At 40.0% G+C, this 26,701-nt stretch overlaps 2 protein-coding genes across 4 annotated transcripts in view; one reads left to right on the forward strand and one right to left on the reverse strand.

The window, feature by feature from the left end:
* Positions 1 to 8,631, forward strand: part of EPS8L1 (EPS8 signaling adaptor L1) — a 72,092-nt gene extending 63,461 nt beyond the window's left edge. For both annotated transcript variants that reach the window (XM_072156795.1, XM_072156796.1), the window contains 4 exons: positions 2,138 to 2,246; positions 2,421 to 2,592; positions 6,272 to 6,404; positions 7,659 to 8,631. In XM_072156795.1, coding sequence (XP_072012896.1) covers positions 2,138 to 2,246; positions 2,421 to 2,592; positions 6,272 to 6,404; positions 7,659 to 7,745 — 501 coding nt within the window. In that variant the 3' untranslated portion in view covers positions 7,746 to 8,631. The remainder of the gene's footprint in view (positions 1 to 2,137; positions 2,247 to 2,420; positions 2,593 to 6,271; positions 6,405 to 7,658) is intronic.
* A 4,587-nt stretch (positions 8,632 to 13,218) lies between these two features.
* The window catches only part of LOC140135372 (leukocyte antigen CD37-like), a 77,565-nt gene continuing 64,082 nt past the window's right edge, over positions 13,219 to 26,701 (reverse strand). For both annotated transcript variants that reach the window (XM_072156797.1, XM_072156798.1), the window contains 5 exons: positions 24,882 to 24,956; positions 24,102 to 24,206; positions 21,077 to 21,307; positions 20,724 to 20,807; positions 13,219 to 14,484 (listed from right to left, as the gene is read on the reverse strand). In XM_072156797.1, coding sequence (XP_072012898.1) covers positions 14,407 to 14,484; positions 20,724 to 20,807; positions 21,077 to 21,307; positions 24,102 to 24,206; positions 24,882 to 24,956 — 573 coding nt within the window. In that variant the 3' untranslated portion in view covers positions 13,219 to 14,406. The remainder of the gene's footprint in view (positions 14,485 to 20,723; positions 20,808 to 21,076; positions 21,308 to 24,101; positions 24,207 to 24,881; positions 24,957 to 26,701) is intronic.

A 26,701-nucleotide genomic window follows, 5' to 3' on the forward strand; every position in this document is an offset into this window, starting at 1 on the left:
GTTATATATTCACATCTAATACAAGTCAAGTCTTGAGCAACCCCTTTTTGTGCACTGTAGGAGTGGAAATCCTTATTACCATCCCTAAGCGAGGAGGTGCATGCCGAGCTGTTAGAGTCACACAGATATGTCTGACTTGCAGCCAATAATAAACTTAATTACCGGTAATAAAAAATTCAACTGTATATTACACACCAATGTTATCTTACCCCGATTAGGTTTCATGCCTGATACGAGCTGTCACAGGTACAAACATGTTCCGGTCACATTTTGGCACATGATTTGGGATTGTCCCATCATCCAGTATTTCTGGTCGGCACCTGATAATTGGTCCAATTTTTTATTGTAGATTAGCTGTGCTACATGCATCAAATATATCTAATATTTGATGCATGAGAATAAAGCTCTCATTACTCATTGTGATATTTACAAGCCGTGTACCTGTGTGACATCACATGACCATGGTCTGGTTATTATCCGATGGACAAAATCAATGAAGCTTTAGAGTTCAGTCACACGTTGCATTTCTAAAAACGCAACAAAAAATGCACAGTGTGACCGCACACTCTGAATGAAAGCGAGCAGAGATCTATAAAACCAAAAGGAATCATTACAGAAAGTACATTGTCACAAGATAAAAAGACCAATTGCAAACCGACACGTTTCACTCAGCCGAACTTAGTCATGGCTAAGCTCGGCTGAGTGAAACGCATCGGCTTTTTAACCTGTGATGCCATGTATTCCTGTGCACGTTGCCGTGTGGTATGTTTTTATGTGGATTTGAATAAAAATGAAAACATATTTTTCACATTGATACTCCATAGAAAATACATTGTAAATTGTATAACTTTTCTTTTTTTTAACGTACATTTTTATTAATTTTGTTATTTGTTAGAACAAGTACAGGTTATACAGTGTTGTTTTTCATATACTAGGTTCAATACAGTAGTACCTTGCCACGCAGGGCACTTCGAAAGGAAAACTTAAATACATTTGCTTACTTGTGTTACACAACCTAGAGGTGGCATTTTTTCTTATTAATGTGAAGTCAATATAACCCTTTCCTCACAGCAATAAAAATGACGTAGAACAACATACAGAACAAGTAATTGTATTCACATAATACAACAAAACTCGGCTTACACCATGCATTAAATTGTTTAGGTAGCGAATTTTACTTTTTGATGAAGGGACTTTTCTTGTAATGATTAAATGATGACAAGGGATAGAACTTCTCCCATTTGGACCAACTAACTTCCCATCTTTATGTTGCCCTAAATTTCGGGCGATGAGTTTTTCCATTGAATAGTTAAATCTGAGCTTTATTTTATTTCTGTAATGGATGGTAAAGATTGGCTTTTCCATTTTGAAGCAATTGCTTCATTATAGTTATATCACTATTGGTGAGGTACTCTACTGTTAGCGATAGTAAAGGTACTTTTGGACCCTTAAAAGTTGGATATGTGTACATGTCCACCAGATGTGCATTAGTGTGCCTACTACCTCCGACATATATTAGATGCGCCCGGGCATATTTTTGATTAGCAATATGGTGTGTAGGACGAACTGTACAGTAATTTGCGTGAGGCCTCTAAATGATTTAATCTTTTTTTACATTTTTCCTGGAAAGGTAATTCCAATAATTGTTTTTAAATGAAAGAGCTTGGTAGGCTTTGGCTAGTGTTCTTAAAAATGTTCTTAACTTTTCATCAAGCAAAAAATGAAATTGTTCATTGTTTCATTTTTCAAAAAGATCTCAAAAACAACAACTAAATTAAGTAGTGAAAAAAAAACACTACATTCAATCTCCCCAAATTATGGACATCAAGTATCCATTTTGGGCTTGGTACACCTGTAACAGTAGTCTATGGCATAGATTGCGTGGAAAACCCTGTCTGAAAAAAATCAGAAAGCTCCCCTTTTTCAATCAAATGATGGCACCAGAATATGTGGTATCTGTTGTACATCGTTCATGTCACAGATCAACCCCATTATGTTTTACTGTTGCTATGATAGAAAAAATGAAACAAAAACTGTTGATATAAACTTAACCTTGGTCATAGAATGTGATGCAAATACAGCATCATAAGACATATAGAATAATATTAAATAACCCTTTTACTCTTTATTCCATAAGTCTCAACCACCAGCACCTCCCAAAAAGCCACCAAAATCAAATATTACCAACCCAGGACAGTGGGATACTGTAGATGGTCAGCAACAGGCACAGACTACTGTCAAACAAGGTAAGAATTGGAACTTTTATATTCATCAAATCAGTTTGAGCCGGTTGGCTAAGACTGTGAGGAAGATTTATGAAATCTTAAAGAAAAACTTTCAACAATAAAGTTGGGTAGTGGCAGTTATATTGGAAAATTCCACACATTTTGTAAAAACCTAATAAATCTAATCTGTTTTAGAAAAATTTGACAGTATGAATGAAGAATTGCTGCTCAGGCTGGCAAACGGGCGAACAGCACCACAGAAAAATCTAAATATACAGAAATCGTCAGATACCTCCATTCCACTTAACGAAGAATCTAGCCCCTCAGAGGTCGCCGCTTGGCTCAGAGGAAAAGGATTTAACACACTGTAAGGCTTCATTTTTCTTTTTGCCAATATGTTAAGCTGACACCAGATAGCAGTTTCAGTTCATACTAAAAAACCCACTATAATGTAAGATTTAAGCTAATGCACTAGAACGTAATACAGGCGGTCCCCTACTTAAGGACACCCGACTTACAGACAACCCATAGTTACAGACAGACCCCTCTGCCCACTGTGACCTCTGGTGAAGCTCTCTGGATGCTTTAAAATAGTCCCAGACTGCAATAATCAGCTTAAAATTGTCTGCAATGAAGCTTTATTGATAATGCTTGGTCCTATTACAGCAAAAAAATTTGAAACTCCAATTGTCACTGGGGCAAAAAAAAAAATTGTCGGGAACTACAATGATAAAATATACAGTTTCGACTTACATACAAATTCAACTTAAGAACAAACCTACAGTCCCTATCTTGTATGTAACCCGGGGACTGCCTGTACAAAGAAAATAAGTTGTGTTAGCGGCAGTTTTCCTTCTAACTTCATACACTTTATACATATGTAAGCAGTTTGCACGTTCTTTTCAGTGCAAAATGTTTGCACCAGTTTTGTGTTGAGGCTGCGCTGTGTGGGACAAGACAGAAAAATGTTCACCTAAAGGGGTGTGTTACTGATTAGTCAGTGTATACGCCATATTTATTACTGACATGTGCTACAATTCTGTCTGTGCCACAATTCTGCAGCAAGAACAAAGTGCATCAAAAAAAAAATAATGCACACTTCCCAAACAGTGCAAGGGGTGCCAGATTCATGAAGATTGTGGGGCACATTTACTTACCCGTCCCGTTGCGTCCACCGATCAGGAATGTCCGCCGAGGATTCGGAGCTGCCGCGATTCACTTACATCGTGTGCCCGATTTCTTGAATGTGTCGCTTCCCCGCTCAGGTCCGCCAGAGTTCACCTTCTTCTTCCCGGTGTATGTGAGTGCTGATCTTGCGACACAATTTGAATTTTAAATTCTAAATGAGTCGGGTTGTCAGACGGCCTGCCCCCCGATTTGCGTTGCATGCAAGCAGGCGCCGATGCGCCACAATCCTATCGCGTGTGACACAATCCCCTGTGCGATTCAGCGCAGAACAGAAATAGGCGGGAAACCCCACAGAATTGCGGTCCGCGATCCTTAGTAAATGTTTTGATTAATCTGGTGTACTCACTCACTCACAGACTGCACTAGTTTTAATAAATGTGGGCCATGAGGTCCTGCAATGCATGCATGTCCTGCTCCAGTATCCTTAATAAAGAGAAGTATATATGCAGAAGTAGAAATTAGCAAGTTAATTCATCATGTTAAAAAATGTAACATTTTTCTGTGCTATGCACTTCACATAACATTACTGCTTCCCATTTAAAAAGTATGGCAACCACATTATGCATTTTGCAAAAACATTAAAGTTCTCCATCTGTAAATGTAATCTGGCCGAACAGGGGCTATTCAATTCTGCATACAGTGTGAACTGTATTATAATAATTCCCTTATTTTTATAGTACACACAGGTTACACGGTGCTACACAGAGCTCGCCAAATCAGTGTATACAGTACATAATGGTACAATGGTCATAGATACAAAGCAAAGCCCTTTAACCATTCCCTCCCTTGAACTTACACGGTGTTGCTCAGTTTGGGTTCTAGGTGATTACATGTTCAGCCTCTACTTACTGTTTATAATATGGAACCCAACAAACTCAGTCCTCCAGCTGTAGCTTCTTCCCTTTCCTGCCAGGTTGCTGTTAGGGCTGTGGCACACTAACCTCTCCCTCTAGGGACATGATCGAGGTTCTAATGCTGCACAACTTCAGGTCAAAGAGCTCTAATAGAGCGACAGGGGACGAGCCACCAGGCTGGGTGACCTGGGTCCCCTCATGTTCTGAGGTGGTAGAACATGTCAGGTTTTTTTTTTTGCCCCCCTGGTGCCTTTTTCTTCTCCTTGAAGTTTCTACTTTGAGCTGGATTAGGCTACTGCAATTTAAAATGAGACCATGGATATGAAAAAAAGCACCTGGGAGAAGCCTCCACAAAGCATCTGCAATAAAGTCTCTTGTGAGGCAGTCTTGCCCCTTTCAACAAATAAATCGGTAACCCAGTTGATGAATGTGAGGATTAACACTGTTTCTAAGCATTGTTACTTGTTATCTATATTCTATAGCAGTGATGAACCTATGGCACGGGTGCCAGAGGTGGCACTCAAAGCAGACTTCACCAGATAGGATTCAAGGCCTCTTGCAGTTCCAGGCAGCCCAGGACCCTAGAAGGCAGCTACACTGATAATCCACACTTCTTCTTTCTACTGTATTGGTGTCCTCAGGTGCCTATATACTTTAAACCTGTGACAGAGCAGGGAGTATTACGTTACAGCTTAAATTGACACATTGGCACTCTGCGAAAAATATGTGGGTTTTGGTTGTAGTTTGGGCCGTCCGCGTCGAAAAGGTTTGCCATCACTGTTCTATAGCATCTATATAATCTGTAGTTGTCTTAGCTCTTCGGGGTGGAGACCTAGCAGTAGCAAGTCACTCCTCCCCCTCCCTTCTACATAGAGCTTCTGTGTAATCTAGTACAGCAGTGATAGTATGGCTCTTGCTGACAAGACAGAATTTCAGGGAGGATGTCAATTTTACCAGAGAGATGCCAAGTAAGTGAAGAATGAGGCACTTTACAACGCTTCTTATACAAAGATTGATGAGATGTTTGTGACTATTTAATAAAAAACAAGTTGACCTCGAAAGGATCAGCTGTCAATTTAATGTGTATGGATGCCTTCTGATTCTTACAACTACAGATGATCACAGGAGAGAGAAGGTTTAGGTAATGGGATTTCAACATGCATCACCCTTTACTCACAAACTAGCATAAGCTGCTAACAAATGAGCCTGGCAGGAATTTACTTACTTAAAAAAGATCCACGCTAAAAAGAGTTAAGTATTCATGTGTAAGTGGGTGACTCCAAAAAGAAAAAGACTAAACAACAGAACCACACGAATGCCACCACACTAATGATGAGGGTAATCAACAGTCCAGATGCTCAGATGTGGCTTACTTACTGAAGTGGACAGATTAAGATGAAAGAAAATCTACCATCAAAATCAAGCATGGATCAACCAAGGGCACAGATCCAGGTACAGTGACTGTGCTAATATTTTTATATTTGTTATCCATGGCCTGTTTCCCTCTTAAAAGATACTTTTTAAATTATGCTAATGAGCATGTTGGGCTCTAGGGGCGTTACCAGAGCCCCATAGTACTGCAGATCCACAGGCTGTTACAATGAGCAAAACATGTCTCACTTAACCCCCTGCTCTTTCGCTCCTCCCACTGCCTGTGTCATCTAGCAACAGCAGGAAAGGAGGGGAGACCTGCACTGTTCATTGTAACAGCCCATGAAGTTAGAAAAAAGAGTGGCTCTGGAAATGCCAAGGCAGAGCCCTTCAGGCTCATAAGCATAATTTTACAGGTTGATTTTAGAAGGAAGGAGGCCATGCATAACAAATTTAAGATTACTACAGTCGCGGTGTCTGGATCTATGAGTCAGTGTCCATGGTTTGCTATGCTGGATTTTGATGGTAGATTTCCTTTAAGCATAAATAAAAGTGTATTTGTGTTATATAGAGGTTAACCTACTGTATAATGTTTTATAATAATAATAATGATCATTTCTGTTGCTATTTTAGGACAGTAAAATCTCTCGGTGTGCTAAATGGAGCACAGTTGTTTTCTCTCAGAAAAGATGAGTTTAAAACTGTGAGCCCTGAGGAAGGCGCCCGGGTATACAGCCAGGTCATGGTGCAGAAGGCTCTTCTTGAGGTATGGGATTACATGGTTCATACTCCTCATAATGTTTGTAGTATGACAGCACAAGGGGTAAATATACACACTGATGTGACAGCACAGGGAGTAATGTACACACTGATGTGACAGCACAGGGGGTCAATACACACACCCTGATGTGACAGCACAGGGGGTCAATACACACACATTGATGGCACAGCACAGGGGGTCAATACACCCACATTGATGTCACAGCACAGGGGGTCAATACACCCACATTGATGTCACAGCACAGGGGGTCATTACACACACCCTGATGTCACAGCACAGGGGGTCAATACACACAAATTGATGGCACAACACAGTGGTTTTATGTTTTAGTCACCCACACAGTGATGTTACAGCACAGAGGGTTAATACACACACACTCATGTCACAGCACACAGGGGGTTAATACACACAAATTGATGGCACAGCACAGTGGTTTTATGTTTTAGTCACCCACACAGTGATGTTACAGCACAGGGGGTTAATACACACACACTCATGTCACAGCACACAGGGGGTTAATACACACACACACTGATGTTACAGCACAGGGGGTCAATACACACACCTGATTTGACAGCACACGGGTCAATAAACACATTGATGTCACCCAAAACATACTGGCCAACATTTACTAAGGTCTTTGCAACAGTTTTTTCTGCTGGACTTTACACATTCTTTTCAGTGCAAAGTGTTTTCACAGGTAATAAAAGTGTCCAAGCCACATTTGTGTCACACACGTCTGCACCAGAATCTGGCGCCCTCTGCACATAGTGCAGTTTGTTCAATTTTTAGTAAATGTGGGCCACTGTTTGTACTTGCTGGCACTACCTACTTACCAAATTAATATTCCCATGTGTCAGCTCCTCACTATCAGAGATCACTCAGCAGAGGTGGGGGGTGATCAGTTGGATAACATACCTAACACTGATTGGCTAGGACTTGGCTGGCAGCTAGCTTACTCAACCAATGTTAGATATTCAGAAAAGGGGAAAGACCTGGGTGTCTGCATGCAGCGCAGCTATATGCTGTGTTATATGTATAGGTACAAGCACACAGCATGGAGGCATATGTGCGGCTCTGGAGCTTTCCATATAATCTTGCTCTGGAGCTTTATATACAAATTGGGCATATAGCATGACATCAAGACATCAAGAAGCTGCTTCATTTTCATTTTAGGTAGATAGGAACAATCACTAAGCAAACTTTACAAAAATAAACTTTAATTTGATTTTATTTTAGGATTCAAAAAAGATCTCAGAACTAGAAGCGGTGATGGAAAGGCAAAAGAAAAAAGTGGACAGTGAACTTGAGAATGCCAGTCTTTGAATGGAATCATTGGGATACACGGACTTTAAACAGATGCTATTTAATGTCTTCCATGCAATATATAAATATATATATATATATATATATAGTATATGAACTGAAATATATCTATATACCAAAGACGCCCTCAGTCACATGTGCTGGGGAAGCTATTTCTGTGGAGCTACTGAAGAATGAGCCTTTGGACTCGGGTGACATGGAAAGATACTGCACTATGCCATTTTTCCACATTCTGAATATGAAGATTTTTTTGTAAAGCACAAGATGTTAGTGACCACTTATGCCCTCTTATCCTCTCCCGCAGCTTGGTTATGATCAGGTATACAGTGTTTCGTACTTGTTCCTTTAGGGTTTGTGATCTGATGATTGGCTTCTAATGTTACTAGTTTATTAATGTTACTGATCTTTAGTCTATTTTTTGCAGCACAGGGGGAAATCCTCTATTTTAAAATATTAATATTTTTGCAAAAGTTTTAAATTTTGTATTTTATAAATGGGTGGCTAAGGGCAAATTGCCCATACGGGTACTGTAGAATGAAATAATTGAAGCTGCAGGGTATGGTCTCAATTATATGTAATGTATAGACAGGGTTACATATTTAGTAGATGGTCTTCCTAAAACCGGAATAACATTACAGATACTAAGGTGGTTCTGGCTTTGATTCGTCCTGTATATACAGTATTGCATATCTCAAGAAATGTCCTTTATTATGCTGTAAACTCTATTTTTCACTTGTATGTAATTATTTCTGTCTGTTTAGCTATTTAAATATATAAGAATAAACTAAAGGGCTATATATTTGTGTAAAAAAAAAACTTTCCACTGTGACGTCTATCTCTGGGTGTAACATGTCATGCAAAAAAAGAATACATTTGTGTCTTCCTGCATTTGTTTTATTTATCACATAAGGCTCTTTTACATGTTTGGTATTGAGCTCCAGGCTGTGCGCTCTTCTTTTCTAGTGTCTTGTAGTTTTCCATTTTGATTTTCTCTTGCAATGTGGAGTTTAAAGGGCATCTACCCCCAGGATTAAAGAATGTATACAAATGAGCCTGAAGGGCTCGAGGCTCCATGGGTGTTAATGAAGCCTGGAGCCCCTCAGACTCATTTGGTTGTAGATGTCCTTTAAAACTTCAGTTACTGTCTATGAGCCCCCATGGCCACCCATGAGAGTTGGCCACATTCATATAATAGAAAAGTTGTCCGGAACTGTACAATATCTTCATTTTTCAACAGCAGGTGTCAGTACTCTCCATTAGGCATTATGTTTGGATGGATGGCATAATGCCCCACTCAAATATGTAGTGAGGCTGAACAGAGGGTAAGTGACCTCTGCTCTAATAATTGTAAAGGATCCAGCAGCTCCTAGTAAACATTTATCACCTGTCTATTAGTGGGGGAAACAGCCCTAAAGGGGATGACCAGGATTAAGATTTGTCTCAATGGTGACACAGTGTTGACAGTGGGCCTCACCCTCAGTTTACATACAGATGATTTATAAAATTTCATGCTAACACTTTTATAAATGAAGAACTATAAATGCAAAGCAAACAAATAACAATGCAGTTTTATTCTAGACTGCTCTATAGCTAATATATACCTATTCACAAACCATGAACTATAGTGTGACGAGCAAAACTGATGCTGCTTTAGAACAAAAAAAATGGGCAATTTAATCATCGGCCAAATAGGGGATTGTCAGATTTTTGTCTTTGTATATCTTGGCAATTAAAATATTGTTGTTCAAGTTTTGTCCTTTTGTTGCTGCAATACATGCAAAATTAAAAAAATGAAGCAACTATGTATATAGTACTATTTTTCTCACACCTTATATACTGTATTGACAAGATGGAAAGAAATCTGATTGGAAAAAACAGACTATAGGGTTTTTTTTTTGCAGACTGAAACTCATGGGGACAGATCTGCAAAGTAGCTCTAAACACAAAATAAAAGGGATTTTGCTTTGTTTTATTTTCCCATGAACATTTTTATCCATTTAAATTTAGATTCTAAATTATGGAATAGGGTGTCTAGTCTAGTTTCGGAAAATATCCATGCTTACTTCCATGTACACAATTAGAGAAAATAATGTATATCTGGCTGCAGCCTTTAAAAGAAACTTTTCAACAGCAATTGGTCTAATAAACCACTACCAGAAGCAGTGTAACACCTTCTAGTCATTGGTTCTTTCATGGTCCAGTGTGGCGGCATCATCCAGAAAATCAACTTTGAAGTGAGATGTAAATTGATTGTGTAAAGTCAAAGAGGATGAGAGTTTAACACAGAAATCCACTCTGAACATACATTGGACTTCAGGATATCTGGTTACTGATGTCTCTGGATGCAGGACCAACAATTACAGGGAAGAGGGGGGGGGGGGGGTTCTGAGGAAGAGAGCGCTTGACTTCACTGTTAGAGATTACCTTCAGCACTACTTACAATAGGCAGTACAATGAAATATTAGGAATTATTAAGAAACATCTAATTTTCTACCAAGATAATGATCTAACCAACATATTAGGATGTCGTTTTGTAACTAAAAATGCACAATCTTTGGGATCCATGTTATCACTGATAGGAAACCAACTTGGTTAAGTAGAACCAGCCGTTACAGGTGCGGGGGCACTAGATGTAGCTTATGTAAATACATGCAGGTAACCACCAAATTTGTCTCTACGAATAATCAGCCTTATAATATATAAAAATATCCTAACTGTAATACTGTTGTCTATATAATCAGATCTTCTCATTGTAATGTACAATATGTAGGCTGTACTGTATAAAAAGTGAAAATCTGTATAGCGGAACAAATATCGGCTGTGCAGGTTAACGGCACCACTGCCCTAAATCTGCCGTAAATTACTGTAATGATCTGATATATATTTATTAAATACCCATAGAGTTTGGTTTGTATTGGTTCCACCCCAGAACTTAACCAAGTTGGTTTCCTATCAGTGATAACATGGATCCTAAAGATTTGTGCATTTTTAGTAACAAAACGACATCCTTTTTGTAATATGTTGGATTTATATCAGAATATGAGATAAACCCTTGTGTAAGAAATTGTGACTTACATACAATAAATTTTGAACATATCATGAGAAAACTTACCTTTAATGAATCCCAGGTTCTTTCCCCGGGTTCGCCTGAGGGAGCGGTCACACAGTGCGATTTGGTTGTGTTTTCATTGCGTTTTGAAACGCATTACAACAGCTGAAACGCAAATGTTAATAGTAATGTAATCAGGCAAATCAACTCATCTCAGCTGTTGTAATGCGTTTCAAAACGCAATGAAAACGCAACCCGCCCTAACGCAGGTTCTGGGGTGGAACCAATACAAACCAAACTATTTAGTGCGGGGTTTGCCATGCACACAATTCAGACTACAACTAAGAATCTCTCCTGATTCTAAACACGTCAGTTTTTCTTCCACATGCTATGGTGTCATAACTTTTTAATCTTATGAATTAAACTGTGTTTTTAACCATGATTTTTATACAAGGATTTGGCTATGTGCTGGATATCTTCATCCTCTATATCATTTGAGCTGACTCCGACTCAGCTACCCCGAGCACTAGGTCATTGGGTCAGCTGAGTAGGTGAGCTGAAATGACTTTAAAGGACACCTGTCATCATCTGTGTCACATGTCCTGTCACCACTACCTAGTGAGGTAGCTCACTAGGATCCAATCCCAGCCTTTATCTAGTCAATTCATACATTAATCATTGCAAAATCATCTGTTCTTTATTATGTAAATGCAACTGGTCACATGGTTAGAGGCAGTCACCCCTGTTACCCCTCCCCTCTCCTCCCCCTGCTCATGTCTGTGTGTAATGTATAGTAAAGCATTGCTAGTGTGTGTGCTTTATCTGCTGACATACTGCATCCTCCTAATACACATGTGTGAGACCCAGACATTAGCTACACCTGACAGGTTCTGCTATAACATGACTGCCGGGAGATGTTGTATCTTTCACATACACATACACATACGGGCTGCTGGGGGCGTGGCCACCAGCACCAGGAAGCTCATCAGCCTCACATCATTATACATGCTGTCAGTCAAGCACTGGGGGATGTGGCTGTGCCTCCCACTCATGAATAAGGTGGACAGCTTGAATATGCTAATGCTTCATTGGACATTTCACAGGTCATTTGCATACAGCTTTAGGACCTCATTGCATAGGTTTACAGGCATATAGAGGGACAATGAAATGATAGAGGCAATGCTCTCTAATGGCAGTTTATGAATATATATTTAGTTTAGGGGGGTTATTTTGCCTGACGGGTTCTCTTTAATATATTTTCCCTTTGTTAAAATCTCTGCCTCTTTGACTTTATACAACCAATTAACATCTCACTTCAAAGTAGATTTCCTCAATAATACCACCATAAAAGAAACATGATCTGGAAGCTATTTGACAACATCATGGAGTGGTTTATTAGGTCAATTTCTGATGACCAGGTAAATGGACCATAGAAAATGGTGTATAGAAGATAGATCTTTGGCATGTTAGATATGGTAAATCCTCCAAATTACTAATTCTAAATTAGCGCTCTAGGCTGTCATTTCATGCCATTCCGCATACTATCAGAAACATTTCACACTCAAATCTGCAATTTAGTACAGTTGACCTACAATATAATTGTAATATAATACAAAGAAACAAAATGGAAAATAATGTCTTACAAGGTATGTACTTTTCTGTTTCCATTTTTCACTTCCCGTCTTTAAAAACCCATAACCTTTTTATTTCTCTATTTACAGAGCTGTAGGGGGGCTGGTTTTCTGTGTAACAAACTGTACTTTATAGTTACAGCATTTTATATTACAGCCAACACCCACCATGTATAAAGAGGGCTCAGCTCGAGAGAGCCTCTTCATACATCCTTAACAAATTATGGTGTACATGCAAATGATAATGCATTTAGGGCTTAAAGGGGCTATTGGCATGAAATTCTAACCAGATGTCAGTACCGACCCATCCACTCTCCATTAAGCTATGTGTAATAATGAGAAATGTCAGAGGGAACAAGTATTGAAAAAAGGGTTACAAAAAGCTAAGGAAAGACATTACATGATAAATCTGACGCTAGGTCCGTTTGAGCACCGGAACGCCCCCTAGGCATGATGCCTAGTGCAGCTGCGCTACAAAAGGGTCGCGTGTGACACAATTGTGCTGCAGACTTCTTGATGACTTCCTCCTGTAAAAGTGGGTCTAAATAAATGTATCCCCTCTCTCTTCTATAAGCAGCACTTATAGAGCAGAATTATACAGTCAACTTGATTTAGGATGCTTAATCTGTGATTCCGAGAGAACTTTTCAGGATCTTCTTTGTCAACTGCATGTTCTTATTCACAGTCTATATATTCAGGTCTATACCAGCCTGCAGGCCGGCATGCTATGTGCTCTCTAAACAGCATGATGACAGGGGACCTTTAAAAGTAAGCCTCCTATTAAATATACAAGTTAGATGTGTAATTATTATTTTATTCACATGCATTACATAAGAATAGATCACATACTTTTCAGATTTCTCCATATTAACTTGTATAACAACAAAAACTATAACAAGTGGAATGTTACACACTGCATAAACATTTTGGAGGCACTTAGAATTATAATGACATTGCATAAATAACAATTCCCTCATATTATATACCATTCATTTATGGTATTATTAGATTGTGCAAGTGATCTCAAAATATTGATGGGGACTGTTAAAGCATATGGTGTCAACCATAACATTATATCATATAATTGCTGTGCTTACAAGTCTGTATTCAGACAAGTCGGTTTCGTTGCTAGTTTTTGCAAAATTTGTGGTAAAAACACAATGCCACCATCAAACATCAAGCAGGGGTTAATGTGCATCTGAATACCTTACTGCTTACTTACATGTTGGGTTGCCTGGGTAAGCAATTCAATGGTGCAAATAGAAATGTGTAAAACAAAGTGACTCAAATAACCATATAACATTTCATAAGAACATTGGAATTCAGTATGAATTCTAAAATTTAGATTCCACATTGTGATTATGAAGTATATTTGTTAAAAAAAAGGAAAAAAGAACAAAAAATCACAACCACTGAGCCAAACACCGAACAACAAACATATAATTATGTGAATCTAACTACTACATCACATGTAAATCTATTTACAACAGTAATTCATTCCATAAAGTAACTTCTTTTCTTTACAGATGGTGATTTCTGTAATTTTAATCCTTGTAACTTTAAAAGCAAAAAAAAAAGAAAAAAGTTGTAATACACAAAATGACCTCTAGATGTCACTATTGCCTTAGAGACCCGACAATAGTAAAAGCCCCATGAGTAGCGTAAACTGCGCAGTTCATGGAAGTTCATCCATAGGGCTAAATACTGTGAGTGGCAAGGTTTTTGTTAAATATTCCAAATATAAAAAGGAGTCTGTGGTAGAGCAGATCCTGCTGTCCACACAGAGATGATCTTGGGTTTTGAATGAAGTCCAGAAGCTCCAAACTTTTTTGCAAGTAGGCCATCCATGGGAATCGGATGAGGGGATGCTAACAGGGAAGGGCTTGTGCTATGAAAAAGCTGAACGGGAACATGCAGTTTCTTGGCTGTGGTTGGATGCACAGAGTTTCCATCTTCCTATTTTTTGGAGCTGAAGGGTCTTCTAGGAATAGCGTGCAAGTTTGTTGTAGTTTTGATCCAAATTTCTACACAGACACATCGACAACGTCATGACAAAGAGCTGGGGGAAGAGGCAAGAAAGGAATATCATTTTAGTGAAAAACTAGTAACAGAGCAAAAAAATCAGAAAGAAAAGTGTATGGTAATAAATTTCTTTTAGATTTTATTACAGTGTTTCATGTACAGTCTTGTGGCATTTGTGCCAAGGTCAAAGCTGAAGCCTCTAAAGCACAAAGAAATCAGCAGACTAAGGCCCCTTTCACACTGGCCGTGTGGGGATGTAGCTCGGCCGGATCTACGCCCCCACAGACGGCTATGGCCATGCGTCACTATGGAGAAGTCACCTCCTCTACTCCAGCGAGCTGCCGTAGTCAGACCAGCACACGTTAAGTGTGAAAGTAGCCTAAGTAAGAGGGAGCTGTCGTTGGAGGTGAAAATAGTGTAGTAGTGGGGAGAATGAATCCACAAATACTGGAGTTTCCATGTATGGCTATGTGATTCAAGGCTCCCCTGCATGTGTGATTGCAATTTATCTGAGTAAAATTCAAGTTGTCAACTCCCTCAGCTGCCGCCCTCCATCAGCCTTCTGCCTGTTTGACACACCCATTGGGGGTCATTTACTAAGGGCCCGATTCGCATTTTCCCGACGTGTTACCCAAATATTTCCGATTTGCTAAGATTTTCCCAGTATTGCCCCGGGATTTTGGCGCACGTGATCGGATTGTGGCGCATCGGCGCTGACATGCACGGAAATCGGGGGCAAGGCCGAACGAAAACCCGACGGATTCGGAAAAACCGCCGCATTTGAAAAAAAAAAGTGCTGCGGGACTCGCGCTTACCTTCACTAGGAATAGGCCGGTGAACTTCAGTGCATTTCGGCAGGCCTCGGGGAACTTCAGCTCAGCAGCACCACCTGGTGGACGTTGGTGGAACTACCTTAGTGAATCCCAATTAGTAAATCTGCCCAATTGTGTTTATTGATCTCTATTGCACAAAAGTATCCACAGAATTTAATGTTGGCAGTGGCACCAAATGAACCACATTACGCAATGAACCACAAATTTATGTCCTTCTTTTCTAAAAATTTTGTACTTGTAAGTAGAGATCTGAAATCCCCTTTTGGGTTTGTGGTTCAGGTGCATCTCGCATGACCTAGACATATTGCAACTAGCTATGGCTTTGATTGACAAAGGGTGTCCCATTGGCCAATCACAGGCATGGCCAATTGCCCAATATTTTTAGCAAAGGGAACATGTCAGGTTTTTTTTTTCCACCCAATACTAGCGACATAATCTGCCACATTAAGAATTGACATTTCATATGGCTGCCCTCAGATTGATGTTAAATGGTGGAAGAATTTACTTTAAAACGTAACACAGTCTTTGTATCAGAGGGATTTTTCCATTTTGTTTTGCATTTATGTTACCTTGCCAGTACTCCGAATAAAAGTCTCTGTAGAACAAGGACACAGAAAACTGCAGATATTAGCCAAGTTATTTACAGTTTTATTGACACTAAGAACACAAGAATCACTACAAAACACACAGAAGAGCCAGCAGACCAAAGATTGTTTACCTAGAGAAGGGTAACTTGGCAGTGTAGAATATGTCATTGTTTAGCAGAGTTACCCGAGTGACCTCCATGCTGGAGCTTCACAGGCAGTTACACTGTGGAGGAACACATCTCACCCTCCCCCCTTCCTCTGCTTGCTGTAATCTCATACAATGGGAGGGGGAGTGATCCTGCACAGCATAACAGCCTGTGAAGCTAGAGCACATAGGGGATCTGGTAACACCCAAAGAGCCCTTCTGACTCATTAGCATAATTTTAAAAGTAGCTTTTAGAATGAAGGAAGGCATGGATAACAGATAAAAGAAGATTACTACAGGCACTGTGCCTGGATCTATGAGTAAGGGTACATTCACACAGCCGTATGCCTGCCTGGCAGCAGCTGGGCGGGCATACCGCTGTGCGATGGAGAAGAGCACAGACACGACCGCACACATGGGGAAAGATAGAGCATGCTCTATCTTTTCCCTGTGTACAGTGCAGAACAGTGCTACACGTATGTGACACCGTACCACCGCCGGGCCGCCATTGCCATCTATGGGGAGGTATATACATCCCCCAGACGCCCGCTTGAATGCACCCTAAGTGTCCATGGTTTAACATGCTTGAGTTTTCCTTTAACTGAGTGGTTTAGATAATAATTTTACATTATAAACTGCTTTCAAAGCAATTCCTTTATATAGGAGACTGTAAAACAGAGTTTAACCTTTAATCAATACTGAACAGTAAGGCACATTAGGCTTTTTATTTTTTTGTCTAGGACTGACTACTTTTTTCCATTTGGTTTGTAGGGCTTCCATAGAAATCACAATGTATTGTGCACAGGTCACAGAACAGGGAAGAGGAAGAGAGGAAAGGTCTCTCCCACCCGCCATCATGTGTTGTTGAGGTTCACAACATGCATTGAGCAGATAAGGAGTCAGAAGTACAAGAGACAAAAGAGGAACAGAAAACAGACTGCATGATCATGAAAGAGAAGATAATATTTTTGGGCAGGTGTGTTTATACAAGGGGAAAGCCATACTGTTCTGGAGCAAAAGTGAAGAAAAACAAATAGCTAAAATAAGCCTGTGCATAAAGTATCTACTAATAGAGACCTTGCTCAAATTGGAAGTTTACTGAAATTCACTACATCTCAAATGGTTATAGACTAGTACAGTGTAGCCCAGCAGCATCAAAGACCAGTGACGTCACACATATGGTTATACCATGATATTTATTTTCAAATTGGCCTCATAATATGGTTGACGGCCAAATGAGGTAAGTTGTATTACATTCTTGCTGCATTTATCAGCGAGGAAAGATCCAAATCTCACAATTTACTGTAGCTGCAATATGACTTACAGGAGTCTGCAAAGTGCTGCATTATGGAGAAATTTGATTTAGCGCTATCATTTGCAATTTTTTTTAGATTTTATTAAAAAAAAAAAGTCAATATCAACATTCTAACTGAATTCTGCTGCCAATAGAGGGCGCTTATATGCCTACATACACTATTGGTAGAAATAGGAAGAGAACATTTTAGAATTGTATTATTTGAAGTTTTGTACAAAAATTTTAGGTATAAAAACAACAAGGTATGGACCAATTTAGAAAAAATATTAAAACATTAGTTATTGTACTTATGAAGAGAACATACAGTGCATGCATATATACTGCTTTTGTACTTGATTTGGTTGAAAGATGCACTTTTACAGACTGAAAGAGGTTAAAGTGGTTAAAAAGTGACTGCAAATGACCTCTACACAGCAAACAAAGCAAAGGTCACACAAAGCATAACCTGACTGGAAAGAAGAGGATGTCATCTGAAGAGCTTCTCATTAATCTTTTCTCTAGAACCAAAGCCAGTATGTGGCCCATGAACTGGAGAAACTAATAGACAAAGTACAAAGGAGGCTGGTAAGTATTTGGTAACTTCTGGTCCGGATGAAGGATGTGGGGGCCCCGCAGCATAATGTAAATATTCTATATTAGAACTATCTGTATGTGGACATGTAAAGACTATGGTGAATCCCCACAACAGCAGGTGTGATCTCATTTCCTGCACGTTAGTAAAAAATAACAGTAAGTAGCTAAACCAGAAAGCTTCCTCTGCAGTAAATATTCCGTGCACTGCATGACATTTCCTCAATACAATAATGTATGATAATGTATAAGCAATATGTATGAAATATGACATACACAAGGTCCACAAAGGACTCGAGGTTTGGGGAAATTAGAAGTATCCCATAGTTATTTTTTTTTTTAGTCTTGTTAGACTTGTATACATTTTTGTAATGATTATAATATCTTAACATTTGTACTTGAAATACAAGTAGATGTCTTCTCTACATGTCCACTGCCCAGCACATACAATATACAAACCATCTGTCTCTACAGGCTGTCTTTTAAAATGATTTTTTAACCTTATGGAAAATCATTTTCCAGACATCTACTTTTCTGAGCAACTAAATTTATGTTTTTCTTTAGTTTTGCTAGTGGTTGCAAGACCTTGACTACTAAGCCAGTCAGCAATATAGGCAGTCCCCAGGTTACGTACAGGAAAGGTTTTATACGTTTGTTCTTAAGTTGAATTTGTATGTAAGTCAGAACTGCATATTTTATAATTGTAACTCCAGACAAATTTTTTTGGTCTCTGTGACATTTGATTTTTAAAAATGTTGAGTTGTCATAAGAACCAGGATTAAAGGGGTTGTCCGAGTTTAAAAAAATATATATATATATATGTGGCCGGGAGCGGGCTGCCTAAAATAATAAAGCTGTACTTACCTTCCGGTGCCCTCCGGTATCCATTCAGCTTCCGGCCGGCCGTGGCCTGGTACGCCTATCCGTCCCTATACACAGCATTGTGTATGGGGGCCGGAAGGTTGTCGTGTCCGGCCGGAAGCTGAATGCAGCTCTGGACCGGAGCGACAGCAGCGCTGGATACGGGAGGGCACCGGAAGGTAAGTACAGCTTTATTGTTTTAGGCAGCCCGCTCCCAGCCACATATATTTTTTTTTTCAAAACTCGGACAACCCCTTTAACTATAAAGCTTCATTACAGACACTTGTGATGACTGTTACAGCTGATCATTGTAGCCTAGGACTAAAGTACAATAAATTACCAATATCCAGATGTCCGTTTGTAACTAGGGGTTGTCTGTAAGTCAGGTGTTCTTAAATAGGGGACTGCTTGTACTACATTCAGATGTTGTATTCTTCCACTGTAAGTTTATATTTAATAGGTATCCTTACAACGGAAGGCTAGGGTGTATCCCATACAGTGGGATATGCCCTTAGGTTTCTCCCTCTCCCCCTTGAAAGTAGGAGGTTCAGTGAACATTAGCAAATGCCTGTGGTTGGGTGTTTCCCCATTGATGTAACATTCGTTATATGGACAGTTACAGCATTTGACCTTCCAGAGGCCGGGGTGAACGCTCAGCAGAGGCCGGGGTGAATGCAATAGTGTTGCAACCATCCCCCAAAGGCTATAATGGCTTCCAATGAGTAGGATGGAAAGAAGCAGCTAATACTATTACTATTAAAGGATACTAATACTATACTAATACTAATACTAGGATACTAATACTATTAAAGGATGGATGGAGTGTTGATGTATGACTTTATAAAGAGTGGGAATATCAGAAAGATAATGACTTTTGAAGCAAATTTTTTCACAGTGCAGGTGATAACAGTAAACTTTGTAAACTTTTACTATACAATGTATCACGTAATAAAGATTCTCTGTCCCTAATTTGCTCCTTTTATCCTCTGTAGTGAGCAGTGATTCCTATAGCCTCCTCAATTCCATAATCAGGAGATGGATAGAAGGCTAAAAATTAAAGGGGTTGGCCATTTTTAAACAAATCTGTTCCATTCTGGACTACCTGTACCTTTGGCTCCTTTGAGAGTTTTAGCCTTTCCTTTGTTCTCACACTGCTGCCATCTTCATATATACAGAATTTCCTGTTTCTGACTTCAGTCTGTCCTAATGGTGTCACCCACTGTGCCTCTTTCTCTCACAGTCTGTCTCACTAACAGACACAGGGAGAGGGGAGGGGGAGACCGGGATGAGTCATTACTCTCCTGCTGCATCCCCTCCTATTCATTAGTGTTCAGACATGTAAACAAAGACCCATAGAGAGTCTTTGTTTTAATAGAGAGTTTTAGTACAGTACACTTGCTGTTGTAGTGCTCTTTTAGGAAATACAGCTTACAGTTTACAGGAAATACAGTTATAACATTAATTTTAATTTACAAATAACATAAATTGTGGTTCTGGAGCTATATGAGACTTTATAGAAGACATTGGGGCAGATTTATCAAGTGTCTGAAAGTCAGAATATTTTCAGTTGCCCATGGCAACCAATCACAGCTCAGCTTTCATTTTACCAGTGTTCATGAATATGTTAGAGGCAAGCTGTGATTGGTTGCCATGGGCAACTGGAAATATTCTGACTTTTAGACACTTGATAAATCTGCCCCATTATGTTCATAATGGGTATTTTGCTTCATAGGAGCACACAGAAGATCTGGAGATGTGGCACATAGAAAAAAATCATAAATCAGCTTTAAGTAGGTCTAAAAGTTTATATAGATTTGTTGACCTCCATCTGTTGTCTGTATCAGTTTGAATTGATTAAGTCCAAAATAGATGAACACTACATGATGATAATAGGTTAAAGTGGGAACACCAGGTCCTAGTGAATAATCTACAGAGTGATCTGCCAAGGAATGTAATGATACTCACCTCCAACAAGGCAATTCCTATGCATACTCCAATGATACAGATGAAATTGTTCATTATAAACGTCTGGATACTGTTCATGCAGCCCTGAAATAGGCAGCAAGAAAATTAATCAAAAATAAGTTTTGCATAGGATAACATAAGTCATCAATATGGAAGCTGAACACGTGGAAACCAAACAGATCAGCACAATGATTTCTGGAGGACCTACTAAGTAGTTCCTACGCACATGTGCTTAAATGCATTATGCTGATCGATGTGGCGCGCAGCAATGACCGGGCAAATCCCTTCCCATGTGCTAATTGGTGAGGACCAGAAATACCACAACTACAAGTCTTTAGGTGGATCACACTTACTGTCTTGTACACAGGCCAATTGTCTCGTGAAGTGGTTGTGCAGAATCCACTCCGCTGCTCAGGTAAGGGCTCAGACGTGTCAGTATCATTACCAGTGCCATTAATGTTTGGGTTAGAATGGTAGGAAGATAGATTTCTGCAGGAACAAGGATATAAGTTGACTGATGAGTTTTCAGAGATTTTCTGATTTCTCCTCCAGTCCTCAGGAGCGATCCAACCACAGCAGCTCATCTGTAATACAAGAGGTTGAGCAATAGCTAGTGAACCAAGCCTACGATAAAATTATTGCTATGTTCATACATCAGACATACAGATATTTTTTTTTTTTTTAATAAAGAACAAATGTTGAATAAATTTTTATTGAAATTAAGGAAAATAACCTGACCCTTAAATTCAGGTGCTCAGTATTAACCCCTTAAGGATGCAGGGTATTTTCGCTAATTTCTCGCTCTCCATCTTCAAAAATCCATAACTTTTTCATTTTTCCGTGTACAGACCTGTGTGAGGGCTTATTTTGTGCGTAACCAATTTTACTTTCCCATGATGTTATTTATTATTCCATGCCATGTAGTGGGAAGCCGCAAAAAAATTCCAAATGTGGAAAAATTGAAAAAAACTGCATGTGCGTCATGTTCTTGTGGGCTCAGTTTTTACGACTTTCACTCTGCGCTCCAAATAACACCTCTACTTTATTCTTTGGTTCGGTATGATCGCGGTGATACCAAATTTATACAGGTTTTATTGCGTTTTAATACATTTTCAAAAATTAAACGAATGTGTACAAAAAAGAAAAAAAGATTTTTGCCATCTTCTGACGCAAATAACTTTTTCATACTTTGGCCCACGGAGCTGTGTGAGGTGTCATTTTTTGCGAAATGAGCCGACGTTCTCATTGTTACCGTTTTGAGGACTGTGCGACATTTTGATCATTTTTATTACATTTTTTATGTCATCTAAAAAGGTGTAAAAGTCGCGTTTTGGACATTTGGGTGCCATTTGCCATTCCGGAGGTCACCGCCGGCCGTAACCGTTTTTATATTTTGATAGATCGGGCATTTTGGGACGCGGCGATACCTAATGTGTCTGTGATTTTTACTATTTATTATATTTTATATCAGTTCTAGGGAAAGGGGGGTGATTCGAACTTTTAATATGTTATTATTTTTTTACATTTTTTAAACTTTTTTTTTCTTTTTTTTCCCACTATTTCTTAGACCCGCTAGGGTACATTAAACCTAGATGGTCTGATCGCTCCTGCCATATACTGCAATACTACTGTATCGCAGTATATGGCATTTCTGCTCACTATACATTACAATGAGCTACCATGGCAACCGATCGCCGCCCCCCGATGACATTCGGGGAAGCGGCCATCGGAGGTAAGATGGCGGTGCCCATGCGCCGCCAAATTTAAAGTGTCAAAGTGTCAAAGTTGCCGGCGGCAAAGAAAAGGTTAACACCCGCGATCGGTGCAAGCACCGACCGCGGGTGATAGCGATGGGTCTTTGCTGCGATATGCAGCAAAGCCCATCTCTGTATGAAGAAGGCTCAGCCCGTGAGCCTTCTTCATACAACCTTCACAGCTCCATGGCAGATATATCCGTCACGGAGCGTGAAGGGGTTAATAATGATAATTCTTTATTTATATAGGTCACACAGATTACGCAGAGCTGCACAAAGCATGTTAAATTGGTCTTATGGCTAGGGTATCACTAGCCCAGAACAATCCCTGACCTCAAGTAGTTTCGTCTGGTTAACTAGTGACTCCTGAACACCTCATTGCATCTTTCTTTTCTACTCTGCTGAAGAGAACAGATGCTTGAGATGCTAATTACATAGGACCACATTTGTTCTATACTAAGAACACCTTATACTATACTCCATACTAAGAACACCACAGTACACAGTTTAGTGGCTGTACTTGGTACTGCAGCTCGAATGGCCATGACAGCACTGTGAAGTGGAAGCAGTGTTCATCGGAGAGCCGTGGCTACTTTGGGAAGCTCAACAGCAGGGGTCCAACATCCTAAGAACTGGTGACCAATTTTTAGATGCTGATTTCCTCTTTACTTTTTGTTAAATATTTTTCAATTATTTTTGACAGCAAGGAATAAACAGGCTGATATCAAATTATAGAAAAAATGTATGTTGCACAGAAATGGTTAAACATGTAGGATTCTAGGATGGTGTAATATCAAATATGATCAAGAAATTGTAAAATTATGTCCAAAAACTGTTTTAAGACAATGAAGAACAATACATAGAAGTTAATTTTGGGTCCAGCTATTTTGCATAATTTCACAAATATAGTACATAAGTACAATTTTTTAATACATTTTTTTCCAGTTGCTTTTCCAACAATAACTAAGTTGCCTGGACCTGGTTCATTTGGAACTTTGCCAACTTTGTATTTCTTGGAAAATTTGGTGTCTACTAGAAGCAGTAAGAGGAAACAGCAAGCAATAAACAAAAGCACAAAACGAATACTATGTATAAAAGAGGCCGAGGCAGACATATAAGGGTGCAGAAGTATAAGGTAATATTTGTAGGTATAAATGCTTCAGGGAGAACCCAAAAAACTTTTTTAAATAAAGTACTTTGCTACAGAGTTTACCCCATACACATTACATGTAAATTGCCTGGATCCATCAATGGTGTATGGGGCCTCTCAGGGCTCCGATGACTTTTCTCCTATGGCATATACGGGAGAAATATGGATAGAGCAAGTTGAAATTCAACAGTTTGATTTTGTTCTCCTCATTTACAATATAAAATGTTTTAGCTAAGTCGATTGTGCAAGTGTATTAGAGATAGCTGCTGGAAGACAGAACATTGAGACGACAGCTCTATCAAGCATATGGGGGCCTTTGGGGTTCAGCAGACTCAAGTCTTACCACAGGTAGTCAATGGCATTAGGAAAAGTCCATGAATGGGTATTATTATTACAGCTTATAAGATATGGAGATAAAGAGGATATTATGATCGAGTAAACCAACAATAGTGTCAAATACTTATCAGTTAATACCTGCTCCTGTGCAAAATCTAAGCCTTCCTGAAGTTCAGTTTGGTTTGTTACAATCCCATAGTTTTTAATGATATTTTCCACATATTTTCCCACTGCAGCATTCAGCTGGAAAAAGAAAAGAAAAAGAGGGTTTTAGGAACTTTAAAATGTGGTTTATAAGTTGTCTTGCCATCCCTTCTGAGGCTGCTGTGACTATCACACACACTATACCTGTAGTCAATGTTGGGAAATCAAACTTAAGATGTAAACAATATTAGACCGTATCGGAAAGACACATTGGGGCACATTTACTTACCTGGTCCCTGCACAATCCCCGAGGTGCGTTTTCTGCCAGAATGCCCATCTGCTGCGATTCATGAAGATCATGCGCCCGATTTCCTGCATGTGTCGCTTCCCCGATCTGGTCCACCGGAGTTTACCATGTTCCTCCCGGTGTATGTAAGTGCATTCCATGCGACACAAATTGATTTGTTAAATCCCGCACGTTGTCCGAAACCGTGGGATGGTCTGTCGGTCAACCCACAGATTTCTGTTGCGTGAAAGCCGGCGCGATTGCGACACAATCTGATTGTGTTCGGCACATTCCCCAGTGCTATCTCTGAAAACGTCTAAAAACCCAGAAAAAGACGGAAATGCGGCCGCAGGACTTTAGTGAATAAGCCCCATTATGTCTCATCTGGTGCTTGTGTGCATCCAATCCAATAACAGAGTGCCAATTACAGTATATCTAAAAGAGGATGCAATATATGTAGTATATATAGAGGACATGTGACTACTTACAGAGGATCTCTGGGTGTAAACCAGCACTCCGACAGTAATCTGGGCAGCAAACAGCAAGAGAAGAAATGCAAAATACTGAAAAAAAAAGAAAATGCCATTAACACTTTTCAATTAGAAATAAGAAATATGGACATTTTAGCTTTATAATTTTCTTAGCTTAGAATCAAATTGTCCTTATGTTTTGGATAATAGGAAATGCAAGGAAAGCTCTTGACTATTGAGCCCCGGGGCCCCCACCAGATTGCACCCCCAGGGGGCCCCCACCAGATCGCACCCCCCGCGGCTCCCCTCTTGAGCCGACATCTCGCTGAAGCCCGGCCGCCCCCCGGCACGCGAGACTGCCACCTGCCCGCCCCCCGGCACAGGTGACAGCCTCCCCACCCGCCCATCTGGAGCCTATCACCCTGCGCCCGCCCTCCGCCTATTCCCATGCAAGGCCGAGCCACACGCCCCCCGGCAAAGTTGACCGCCTCCACGGCCGCCCACACCCAGCATGGCCGAGCCATCAGCACCCGCCCTGCGCAACTCCCCCATCCTGCCGGAAAAAGCACCCGGCTGAACACCACCCCCCACTGAACAAGTAATCCCACTCGTACTCCTGCCGCCCCTGCCCAAAAAAGCACCGCCCCCACAACTCCCCCGCCGGAAAATGCACACACACGTTGACGGCTGTATGTAGCTGTGTTACTGGGGATGAGGCGGCTGTATGTAGCTGTGTTACTGGGGGCGAGGCGGCTGTATGTAGCTGTGTTACTGGGGGGAGGCGGTTGTATGTAGCTGTGTTACTGGGGATGAGGCGGCTGTATGTAGCTGTGTTACTGGGGGCGAGGCGGCTGTATGTAGCTGTGTTAATCCGGCCCTGCCCTGTCCCATGACTAGTTACTTCTGACTACTGATGATCACAGATAAGAACAGATGGCAATCCCTGGACAACAGGCACAGAGTGTTACACAAGCCTAGGAGTGGTCTGGGCCATCTAGCAATACTGTCCATGGGCAACATATTGAGCACCACAATTATGCTGGTTATACTGGGAGTGGTTGAACACATTTATCACAAGTATTTAAGAGCAAAACTGTTGTAGATGCCCATGAAAACCAATCAGAGCTTAGCTTTTATTTTCTCACAGGTGTTTGCAAAACTAAAGCTGAGCTTTCATTAGTTTCAATGGGAAACTAGAATGGTTTTACCTCAGACATTTCTGATCTCCCCCATAGCTTTTATGTTTATGTCTTGTACTGTTCATTTTTATTTACTTGAACTGTAACCAATGCTGTATCTAATAAGTGGGCTATGGACCTCTTATTATTAGAGGCCCTAAATGCCTAAATATACTCTACTATAAATAGAAATCTACTTTGCACATCACAACTGAGTATTCTGTAGGTGTGGAAAATATCTGTACATGTTCCCAGATAAACTGATTAAGGACTCATGTCCAAAATGCATATTAGCCTTTATTATTGAAACTTTGAAACAGAAAGAAAACATAAAACTACTAATTTTAATCAGCTTGTGCTCAGAAGTGGGCAATTTTTCATCGGATCAGTGAACATCGAGCGGGTTTACTTTTGTACATGTTCACAGAGCGATTATTTTATTCCATGTATGACCGGCTACAGTGTTTATAGCTCATTAAATGTTTATATATCTGCAATGTGTAGGACACCAGGTGCAAGAAGTAACCAAGCAGAAACACAGTCATTTCCCTTAAAGGAAATTATGACTAATACTTTCAGTTCTGCCAATCAAGAAGCTAAGTAATAGTAACACAGCGGATGGGTCCTGTTTTTTAAGTTTTGTTTTAAATTACCAATCAA

The sequence above is a fragment of the Engystomops pustulosus genome, chromosome 6 (genome assembly GCF_040894005.1).
Source record: "Engystomops pustulosus chromosome 6, aEngPut4.maternal, whole genome shotgun sequence".
NCBI classification, from domain to species: domain Eukaryota; kingdom Metazoa; phylum Chordata; class Amphibia; order Anura; family Leptodactylidae; genus Engystomops; species Engystomops pustulosus.